Below are 10,197 nucleotides of genomic sequence, written 5' to 3'. Positions count from 1 at the left end.
CGACCTTGGCAAGGACCAATAAATGGGGGCCCGGGGCCCCTTGTCTCAATCGATCGTTTATTCAATTAACAGTTACAAGAAAAATGTACAATAATAATAATAATAGGTTATGTTGAGATCAAAGTGTCAGCTGTCATTCGGAAACTATCATCCAGTTGTCCAAACGAAGGGCTCCAGTCGGTCCTCAATATCGAGGTGATTGTTCAAGGTTTCCATCGATTCCAGCGTCTGGTTTAGCAACATATGGCAGCGGTTGAGCTGATGAGACAGCTCCTGGACTTTGGACAACTTCTCTGCATATTTTGCAAACCGTTTCTGTCTTTCCCCCAAACCGTTGATAATCCTGGCGATTTCCCCGTCAGTCTCCCGCACTTTCTGGGTCAACTGGTTCTGTTCTGTGGCTATCAAGTTGGCACAAGCCGTCAAATGCGTCTGATACTTCACGCAAAGTTTGTGCAAGGGGGCTGGGTCCAGACGCTCCAGCACTTCGGGGTCACGCGCCGCCGGCAGATTCAGCGTGGCCCTCATTATGGGCAGGAACATGGGAATGCTCTGAAGCCGCACAATATCGGGGTCTTTGTCCACATTGGGGCCCACGCTGGCCGGCTTGACCACCACGATACTATGAGCCGATTTTTTCGGCTGCTTTTGCGCGATTTTACGCTTGGGTTTGACGATCTGTTTGTTGGTCAGCTTGGGCGAGTCTAGGGGGCACACTCTAGTCAAAAATATTTCAAATAGTTGGGGTACCTCCAATCGGCCGATTGACCGTGTAACTGATGTAGGGCAAGTCCGTGTCGCTGCAAACACTAGGCCCGGGGGAGATCGACCCCGGACGGCCGTTCTCCCCACCTTCGGGGGGCTCAGCCCCGCCGGGGTTCGCGATGGTGTGCTGGCGCCGGATGTTGGGGGGCTGCTTCGGGGGGTGGGTTAGACTGCCCCCGTGACCGCCGTGCAAATGGGTGGAGTGTTCCGACCCCATTTCAATCAATTTTAATCAAAAGGGAGGTTATGTCACGCGTTAGGGACTTTGGTTACGCAACAGTGACAAAAAAATAATTACGTGACCCACGTAAAATTATTATTAATTGATGATTAATCAAAAATTGTCACTAACTGACGATTTGAGTAGTTAACAAGTCAATCATTGGCGTAATTAAGCCCCAAATGTGGTCTTCCTAGTTTGGGTTGGCACCGCTTGTCACTAGCCTAACCTTAAAAACGGTCTGTTTTCATGCGTTAAACGCCTGATTTTGAGTGTTTTTTGCGTTATGGTGAGTCAGGTCTGGCTATGGGGGCCCCCTTAAACATTTTTGTGTTGTAGGCACACACTATTTTGCTCGTCCAGCCGGGGGCTAACCCCGAGACTCGCACCTACTCAGATTACGAGTCGGTGAATGAGTGTATGGAAGGTGTTTGTAAAATATACGAGGAGCATTTAAAGCGCCGGAACCCCAATACTCCCACAATCACCTACGATATTTCCCAGTTGTTTGATTTTGTCGATCAGGTATTTGTGCTAATTGTTGCAATTTTTCGTAAAAGTGGCTTTCAGTTGTCCGATCTGAGTTGCTTGGTGTACCAGAAATCGACAAACACCTACGCCCCCTATAATAAGGACTGGATAAAGGAGAAAATCTATATCTTGCTGAGGCAAGCAGCAGGACATGCAGACTAAGGGAAAAACTAAACTAGAATCTTACTTTAAGTTTTACTTAACGTTTTCTTTAATTATAAATGTATTAAACCTAGGTTAAAACACGTAAACATGACTGCTTTCAATTCCTAACCGGTCTATTATTTCTTTAATTTCCCGCCCAAATGTTTCACTCCCGCTTATCATGACTTGAACTTGACCCAACTTTCCTTGGACGTAATTTTCTAAATCACAGAAAGACATTTTTTTATTATGAATAGTCTCGTGGTACTTTGCCACGTTTTGATCACAGTTATTGCAAAAAACCTCGTAATTAAAATTCCAAAACGACCCCAACTCATATAATTCGTCCCTCAGTAAAATATCGTCACAATTCCGGACACAAAAAAATAATTTAACAAAACTTTCACACTCTTCATTGTGCACAACAATATCACGGATTAGGGCGTATAAGGGGGCTATTCCGGTCCCCTGAGCGATAAAAACCAAAAACTTGTGCGCATAATCGGGGGCAAACTCGCCGTAAGGCCCCCGCCAGGACGTTTCGCCCCCCACTTGCATTGTTTTGAACAGTTGGGACATCCGTCCCGTGTCGTATAACCTGACCAGGACCGTAAACTCCAAACTTGCATTTTGGGGCACCGGAATGGGGGTGTAGGCCCTTGTGAATTCACCTTGGGGGTCCCGCCCCCTTAACAAGAAATACTGTCCCGGCTTGTAGTCCAAACAATTCGGTTGTCTCTCCCTACAATCGGCGTATTTAAACGTGTAAAAAAACACACTTTCGTTGATTTTTTTCCGTCCAGTTAGCACAAAAACTGTGTAAGAAGTGGGGTTAAGTGCATTGACAGCGCCACTTTTTTCTCGCCCTAGTTTTTGGTATTTCCTCAACTGGGCCTCGTACACGTCCAAAATGCACGGATTGCAACCCGAATTGCAACAATCAGCCTCGTCTGGGGGCTCCATAGCCTCAAAAACCGGGCGCTAGCGCGCATGCGCGTGCCATTTCTCTGGTAATTGTTAGTAATTTTCGCGCGGTGGTTGTGGTACCGCAACCTCTTCTCGTGTGGCGGTTCAAGATGGCAGTTGGTAAAAATAAGGGGCTGTCCAAAGGCGGCAAAAAGGGCGTTAAGAAGAAGATGTAAGTCAAAAATTTGTACTAAATTGTGTGCCCCGGTGCTGTCTAGGCGTCCCGCCGGTGAAAACCGGGCGAAAATCGGCCGGATGGGTGGGAAAAAGTGTGATAACGTGGGGTTGTTTTTGTAGTGTGGACCCGTTCACCCGCAAAGACTGGTACGATGTTAAGGCCCCCTCGATGTTTGCCACCAGGCAGGTGGGCAAGACGCTGGTGAACCGTACGCAGGGTACGAAAATCGCGTCCGAGGGGCTCAAGGGGCGCGTGTTTGAGGTGTCTTTGGCCGACTTGCAGAATGATAATGATGCTGAGCGGTCGTTCAGGAAGTTCAGGCTCATTGCCGAGGATGTTCAAGGTGCGTAGCGTTCATTATTTAAAAAACTGTTCCAGGTGGCTTTACATGATGTGAACACCCAGCTCGCATTGAATTAAAACTGTTGAGAATTTTGAAGTCTGACCCAATTTTACCCTTCTTTGGGGGGCTTGATGTGTTACAGTGTTTCAAATTTGGCGGTTTCAGGTCGCAACGTCCTGACCAACTTCCACGGCATGGACTTGACCACCGATAAGTTGCGTTCAATGGTCAAAAAGTGGCAAACTTTGATTGAAGCCTCAGCTGATGTCAAAACCACCGATGGTTATTTGTTGCGTGTTTTCTGCATCGGCTTCACCAATAAGGACCAGTTGTCGCAACGTAAAACTTGTTACGCCCAACATACCCAGGTAATCACTCGTGTGGTTGAACTATTATTTAAAATTGGCGCCGTTTTGTGATGAGACACTCAGCTCGCATTGATTCAAACGTGATGAGAATTCATGTTCCCTATTAAAATCAAAGTCTGATTGTAATTTTCTTGAAAAAGTGGGGGCAAGCTGTGGCAATTGTTGATCGATTGTTTGCCGTCAGGTCCGTGGCATTCGCAAGAAGATGGTGGAAATCATCACCCGGGACATCACCGGGAGTGACCTCAAGGAAGTCGTAAATAAACTACTTCCGGATTCGATCGCGAAAGACATTGAAAAGGCCTGCCAGGGGATTTACCCACTTCATGACGTGTACATTCGTAAAGTGAAAGTCTTGAAGAAGCCGCGTTTTGAGCTTTCCAAGCTTTTGGAATTGCACGGGGATGGGGGCAAAGGGGGGTCGGGTGAGCCCGGGGAAGCGGGTGCTAAAGTGGACAGACCCGAAGGATATGAACCACCAGTCCAAGAGTCTGTTTAATTTAATTGTTTATAAGAAAAAACAAAAAATAAACGTTTGAATACGACGTGCTATATTGATTTTTTCAATTGGCTCAGTTTGGTCAGAGCCAAGTCCCGCCAATTCCTGCGTTCCTGTAACTTATCCAACGGGACCGAATTCTCCAACTGTTTGGCGATTTCCTGCACAAGGGGGCCCTCCCACTTTTGCAACGGTTTAAAGTCCTTGCTGACTGAATAAATCGTGTTTGAATATTTCTTGCAATAGTCGACGAAGCCCTCGGCGTTAAGGTGAGTGGTTTCAAGGGGGCCCAGAAAGGCGTAGCGCATGCCGAGCCCGTCGGACATGACCTTGTCGATGTCTTTGACATCGAGGACTCCGTCGGAGACAAGGTTCCACGTTTCGTTCAAAAGGGCGTACTGTAGGCGATTTACAACAAAACCGGGGACTTCCTTAGTCAGTGAGACGGGAGTTTGCCCGATTTCCTCCATAATAGCGCGCGTTTTTTTGGTGACTGCGGGGTCAGTCCAGGGCGCTGGCACGATCTCGACCAAGGGCACGTAATACGGGGGGTTCACCGGGTGCGACACCACGATGTTTTTCCTACAAGTCGCAATTAAATTACAGAAATTGTTGTGCCAAATTACTTGTTTTTGAGATGGTCGGAGAATAGCGAAGGGAGGAAGGTTGATGTCGAGCTTGAGAAAATCGTGTTAGGGCCGCTGACGTCGTCCACGTTTTTCCACACTTTTCGCTTCAGTTCCAGGTTTTCGGGGACGCATTCTTGGACCAAAACGGCGTCTTTTACGGCCTCCGTTAGACTGTTGGTCCCTTTAATGCAGGCAAATTGCTGGCTTGAGTTCAATTTCCCGCGTAAAAGCCCGCTTTTTTCCAAGTTTTTGAGCTGTTGCTCGATGTCGGCTAACGCCGATTCGATCTGTTTGGGCTCAATGTCGTAGATGACGACCTGGTAGCCCACATTGGCGAACAGCATGGCCCACGAGCGGCCGATAAGGCCGCTGGAATTTCTGTTTGATTTTTTTCGTTTTGTTAGTGACCCTCACCTGCCCACAATTCCGATTTTTCGCGACATTTTGCGTGAAAATCACTGGCACGATTGTGGAAAATCTGGTCGCTGTCTCTTATTTATGTAATTATCGCGAGATTACGGTATTTACTGTGCTCTAGAGTTCCGATTAACCGCAAGGTCAGAGTGAATAAAAGTCATGTTATGGAAATGGTTTTTGTGTGAGCGGTCCGTTATCTCTGAAGTAATTATTTTGTTATGTATTGCCGAAGTTTGAAGGTTTAATTTGGGTCGTGGCGACCGCAATTTACTACAGTCTGACTGTTTTTTGGGTAAATGCGTCACAAATTTCTAATTAAAAATCTAACAGGCCTTAGCGATTGACTCAAGAGCCTGAAAAGCAATTAAATGATAAGACAAACGTTGATAACATTCATGTGTTAATTTAATGTTTTAATAACATTCTGTCCTATGTTTGATAACAATAATTGTATAAAAAGGTTTTGGATCATGTAATCATTATGCAATACTTACAATGGGCAAAGATAATTATTAAATGAAAAATTTTTGACTTGTTTAGACACAATGTTTGTTTAATAATCAGATTTAGCAACTTTTTTTGATTAAAATAATGCGGAAAAACACAATTTTGCAAAATTGGGCAAACAAAAGGTCAATGACACCGCAACTCACGATTTTCGGTTTTGTGCACACTCAACCGAATTGCACTTCAGTCAAATAAACACTTGTCAAACAATCGGGACATACCAGCGGTCCCAAAACCGTAACCACAATAAACAAATCAAATTGTATTACGTTTTTTACGCCAAAAAATAATAATAATTTGGACACTGGTAACGCATCACTATTGTCACAAGTGTCATTTGGTCACTTTTTGGCAATTTAAAAACGAAGTTTGATTAAATCAACCGGCAACCACAGTTTGACAGTCTCTGGAATTAGTGACCTCTATCTGACATTGAATGGCAAAAGCAGATTCCCCCCAAGATTTGCTCGATTTGTGTGCCCGTGCCGGTTGTCCCTGTACCGCCCCCGAAATGGCTTTAAACAAACTATCAATTGATGCTTTACAACTCGCCAACAAACGCGTCCTTATGAGGTAAACCCCCCAATTTTCGGCGCACCCTCTAGTTCAATAAACCTTAGGGTTGACTTCAACGTCCCCTTAAAGGACGGCAAGATCACCAACAACCAGCGCATCGTCGCCGCCCTCGACACCATCAAATACGCCCTTGACAAGAACGCCAAAAGCGTCGTCCTCATGTCGCACTTGGGCCGCCCTGACGGCAGCCCCAACCCCAAATACACCCTCAAGCCGGTGGCCGCCGAGCTCAAAACCCTCCTCAACAGGTGAGGTACCCCGCCCTTGCCCCCGCCCCCAACCCATCTGTTCCAGACTCGTCACAGCTAACTCATGTGGCGATTCTCCCAAATTCCCCAAAAGGTTAATACGCCCCGCCCTAACCCCGCCCTAATTTCTCATTCGCAGAGACGTCACGTTCCTCACCGACTGCGTCGGCCCCGACGTCGAGAAGGCGTGCGCTGACCCCGCCCCCGGCTCACTCATCCTATTGGAAAACTTGCGTTTCCACGTCGAGGAGGAGGGCAAAGGGGTGGACGCCTCTGGCAAGAAAATCAAAGCTGACCCCGCCCAAGTCACCGCCTTCCGGCAAAGTCTGCGCAAATTGGGCGACGTTTACGTCAATGACGCCTTCGGGACCGCCCACCGCGCCCACTCCTCCATGATGGGGGAGGGGTTTGAGCAGCGCGCCGCCGGCTTCCTCCTCAAAAAGGAGTTACAATATTTCGCAAAGGCGTTGGACAAGCCCGAAAAACCGTTCCTTGCGATTTTGGGCGGGGCTAAAGTTGCCGATAAAATCAAACTCATCGAAAATCTACTGGATAAGGTCCAGGAAATGATCATAGGGGGCGGGATGAGTTACACCTTCCTTAAAGTAACGAAAGACATGAAGGTAAATATTTGTGATTTATTATGCGGCGTAGTCAAGGTTAAGAGCTGCGAAAATTCCCGAGAAAAATAACGTATAGAAGGCGTTGAGTGTGTACACGTGACGTTTGTCGTCCTTGTCACACTCATACAATTCGTATGTTTCTTCCTCCTCTTCGATTTGTGGCGGTGGTGGGGGGAGGACCAATCGCGTGTCACACTGGACGATTGGTTGGTAGTAACAAGACGCGCATGCGTACACCTTTGGTATGTCTTCGTAACTCACATAATTGACCACAGTAGGCGGTGGCTCAATTATTTGTTTCAAACCGTCGAAAAATTCAAGTACGTTAGTAACCCCCATTTCATGTTTGTTTTTCGTTCGGCTATCGTCGTAAAATTTCGTATAAATACTGTCGATTTTTTTGATAACACTATCAACCTGCCCGAGCAGTCTTTCCCCCTCTTCGATATTCGCCGCTTTTCGGGTCTCTTCGTCACGTGCCGACTTGATTTTTACTTTATCTCGTTTAATTTCGGTTTTTTTCTTCGTTTCTTGATCGCCAGCTTCTCGTTTCACTGTCGTCACCATTCGTTTTAATTTCGGACGATTGGCTTCGTCCTTTTCCGGCTCCTCTCGTTGACTTTCGTTCATCATTTTCAACACATTGGTGATTTCCCGTTCCATGGCACAAAAAGCCTCCGAACTTGACGCATCCGTTGGTGATGATAACAAATCAATCATTTTCGTCTCAATCACATCGATTGCTTTTTGGATGTTTTTCTGGATGTTGTCATTACGCATTTTCAAGCCGCGCAATTGTTCCAACATTTCTTGCTTGCGTTCGGGCGGAAACGGCACACTTCGGGGACATTCGGCGATTTTCGGAAGGTCGGGTTTAGCATTTCGTGGACATTCGGGGATTTTCGCAAGGTCGGGTTTACCACTTCGTGGGCATTCGGGGACTTTCGCAAGGTCAGGTTTACCACTTCGTGGCGTTTCGGGCGGTTTCGTCAAATCGGTCACTAAGATGTTGGGACGCGGCGATTCGCTTTTTTCTGTCGTGGGGAAATTGTCATAGATCACTTTGACGGGCATCACGATGAGACTTTGTTGTGGCACTTGTTGTGTCAAATATTTATGTTCAGGTGCTGTCAAATATTCAATCAAGTTTTTGACGTTTCGTGCTTTTTGTTGTGACAGTTGTGATAATTTTCGTTTTCTCTCGCGAATCTCAGTCGGTGTTAGGAGTTTTTTCCAAACTGTGTCATTCTCGTCCATCATTCGGTGCAAGTAACTTTTGGCTTCTTTCAGTTTCATGTTGCCAATATTGTCACGTCTGGGGTATTCACTTTTGATGGGTTGCACATCATTTTTGTCAATATCGTCCAAAAGGTCGTAACATTTCAATTTTGGACGCACTAAATTTTGGCGAATTTTTCCAGTCCGGTCCTGGTTAGTGACGGGACTTGGCTGCGAACTCGTCACTAATAAACTGCAACAAGTTGATCCTATAAAAAAAAAACAAAAAATATTGCATTGTCACGCAGTTTACGTAAGTATGCAAGATTTCGATTCGTTCAGACAGACAACAAAGTTAAAAAATACTAAATATTCCTAGATTTGAATGGGTAATTTACCGGCCAAACTGTCGTGTCTTTTCGTCGACTTGGCCGACTGCGTTTTGCTCGGTTTCTGGGGGAAAAACCACAAACTCCCCGTGTATTTTTCCTCCAATTCTTGGCTTTTCTTCGCTTTAGTGCGGCGTTTTTCGTCCGGTTTGCGCTTCATTAGCTTGATGAAGCCCTCAAGACTGTCGGACGCGACCAATTGTTGCATTAATTTCCCGTGGAGGTCTTGTTGGGGTTTCCCGCGTTGGACTTCGGGTTGTATGTCGGTAAAGATCGGGAATTTTAGCGGGGGTTCCCCCGAGGGTGACGGTGAGTCCGAGAGGGCATTTGCCTGTATTGTGACCTTCTGAAGCGATCCTTTCGATTCAATTTTCTCAAGACAGTCCTGGAACTCGTCCTCGGGTTCTTTCAAAGTCTTGAGTTTTTTGAACTCGTTGACGAGTTTCGGGTCACGGCCCCCTGAGACCACCAAGTCGAATAATTTCGTGTGAAATCGCTCAATTTCGTCCAGTTTTTCGTTGATTCGTTTCGTATGTTCCTTGAGGGTGATTCTGACTTCGTCAAACTCCAGCAAGGGTGAGTTTTTGACGTCGTTTTTGTTGTACATTAGGCAGGAGAGAAATGAGGGGTTTCGTTCGAGGAAACTCGTCCGAGCGGCGATTTTCATAGCCAGTTCCTCCAAGCCGTTGCAGTTTTTCACGAAGGCATTTTCCAGCTGCTGATTGACCAAGTTCAGGGCCAATTTCACGCTTTTCGTGTAGTCTTCGCACGCCTTCTCGATGGACAGCCCCGTCTCATCGCCGCTTTTAATTTTGGAAATCTCGTCCATTTTTTGGATTTTTCGTACAGAACCATCAATTTTGACAGTGGCTTGAGAAATTGTTTGCAATGCCGGTGTGATTTGTCCACAGATTGGGGGTTCGTTGTACGACGACGAGGGGGCGAAGATCGTCAATAATTTGCTCGCGAAAGCGAAGCAAAACAACGTGCAAATTCACTTACCTTGCGATTTCGTCACGGCGGACAAATTCGACGAGAAGGCGCAAGTGGGGGCTGCCACTCTCGAGGCGGGGATCCCCGACGGCTGGATGGGGCTGGACATCGGGCCGAAGTCGATCGAAGCGTTCAAAGCCCCCATTCAGAGGGCCAAAGTGATAGTGTGGAACGGGTAAGTTGGTACGACTGACTTTAGCAACCGTGGCCAACTATGGGTTCTAGGCCAGCCGGTGTTTTCGAGTTTGAAAATTTTGCAAAAGGGACCAAAGCCATAATGGATGAAGTCGTGGCGGCGACTCAAAGGGGCTGTGTCACGATTATTGGTAATTAAATCACTTTTGTGGGCGGTTTTTGTCAAATTTGGTGTTCTAGGTGGCGGTGACACGGCCACTTGTGCCGCAAAATGGAAGACTGAGGATAAGGTTTCGCACGTTTCGACGGGCGGGGGCGCCAGTTTGGAGCTACTGGAGGGCAAGGTCCTACCAGGGGTGGCCGCCCTCTCCGACGCTTGATTTTCCCGAACTTTGTTGTAAATTATTGTAATAAACTAGTGATTTTGAGTTTGTGTGGTTGGTATTGG

At 46.7% G+C, this 10,197-nt stretch overlaps 7 protein-coding genes across 8 annotated transcripts; 3 read left to right on the top strand and 4 right to left on the bottom strand.

Moving 5' to 3' along the window:
• Positions 1-40: 40 nt before the first annotated feature.
• BORCS5 (BLOC-1 related complex subunit 5) lies at positions 41-982 on the bottom strand. Its single transcript, XM_962735.4, has 2 exons — positions 751-982; positions 41-704 (listed from the first exon to the last, which is right to left on the bottom strand). Exons 1-2 carry the CDS (start codon positions 980-982, stop codon positions 148-150), a joined length of 789 nt encoding a protein of 262 aa, XP_967828.1. The 3' UTR covers positions 41-147.
• A 151-nt stretch (positions 983-1,133) lies between these two features.
• On the top strand, positions 1,134-1,789 carry e(r) (enhancer of rudimentary). The gene is made up of 3 exons (XM_008203429.3): positions 1,134-1,274; positions 1,325-1,510; positions 1,556-1,789. Exons 1-3 carry the CDS (start codon positions 1,272-1,274, stop codon positions 1,676-1,678), a joined length of 312 nt encoding a protein of 103 aa, XP_008201651.1. The 5' UTR covers positions 1,134-1,271; the 3' UTR covers positions 1,679-1,789.
• LOC100142565 (uncharacterized protein) lies at positions 1,700-2,623 on the bottom strand. The gene has a single exon (XM_001808424.4). It carries the CDS (start codon positions 2,621-2,623, stop codon positions 1,754-1,756), a length of 870 nt encoding a protein of 289 aa, XP_001808476.1. The 3' UTR covers positions 1,700-1,753.
• A 39-nt stretch (positions 2,624-2,662) lies between these two features.
• On the top strand, positions 2,663-4,060 carry RpS3A (Ribosomal protein S3A). The gene is made up of 4 exons (XM_962971.5): positions 2,663-2,798; positions 2,924-3,147; positions 3,313-3,515; positions 3,700-4,060. The coding sequence occupies exons 1-4, from the start codon at positions 2,737-2,739 to the stop codon at positions 4,012-4,014; spliced, it is 804 nt and encodes a 267-aa protein (XP_968064.1). The 5' UTR covers positions 2,663-2,736; the 3' UTR covers positions 4,015-4,060.
• On the bottom strand, positions 3,998-5,415 carry Had1 (beta Hydroxy acid dehydrogenase 1). Its single transcript, XM_961411.5, has 3 exons — positions 5,058-5,415; positions 4,641-5,012; positions 3,998-4,596 (listed from the first exon to the last, which is right to left on the bottom strand). Exons 1-3 carry the CDS (start codon positions 5,084-5,086, stop codon positions 4,065-4,067), a joined length of 933 nt encoding a protein of 310 aa, XP_966504.1. The 5' UTR covers positions 5,087-5,415; the 3' UTR covers positions 3,998-4,064.
• Positions 5,416-5,948: 533 nt separating this feature from the next.
• Positions 5,949-10,177, top strand: Pgk (Phosphoglycerate kinase). Of its 2 annotated transcripts, XM_064358591.1 has the most exons (7): positions 5,949-6,140; positions 6,188-6,391; positions 6,438-6,485; positions 6,531-7,014; positions 9,533-9,789; positions 9,840-9,940; positions 9,990-10,177. In XM_064358591.1, the coding sequence occupies exons 1-7, from the start codon at positions 6,004-6,006 to the stop codon at positions 10,127-10,129; spliced, it is 1,371 nt and encodes a 456-aa protein (XP_064214661.1). In that variant the 5' UTR covers positions 5,949-6,003; the 3' UTR covers positions 10,130-10,177. The 2 variants fall into 2 exon arrangements, with proteins under 2 accessions (XP_064214661.1, XP_968140.1); XM_963047.5 differs by lacking the exon at positions 6,438-6,485 and having other exon boundaries at positions 5,951-6,140.
• Positions 7,010-9,498, bottom strand: LOC103315247 (hypothetical protein). Its single transcript, XM_008203441.3, has 2 exons — positions 8,631-9,498; positions 7,010-8,501 (listed from the first exon to the last, which is right to left on the bottom strand). Exons 1-2 carry the CDS (start codon positions 9,448-9,450, stop codon positions 7,033-7,035), a joined length of 2,289 nt encoding a protein of 762 aa, XP_008201663.1. The 5' UTR covers positions 9,451-9,498; the 3' UTR covers positions 7,010-7,032.
• Positions 10,178-10,197: the final 20 nt, after the last annotated feature.

This window comes from Tribolium castaneum, chromosome 8, assembly GCF_031307605.1.
Source record: "Tribolium castaneum strain GA2 chromosome 8, icTriCast1.1, whole genome shotgun sequence".
Taxonomy (NCBI): Eukaryota; Metazoa; Arthropoda; class Insecta; order Coleoptera; family Tenebrionidae; genus Tribolium; species Tribolium castaneum.
The sequence above is the reverse complement of the archived record's forward strand: the minus strand, read 5'-3'. Positions and strand labels throughout refer to the sequence as shown.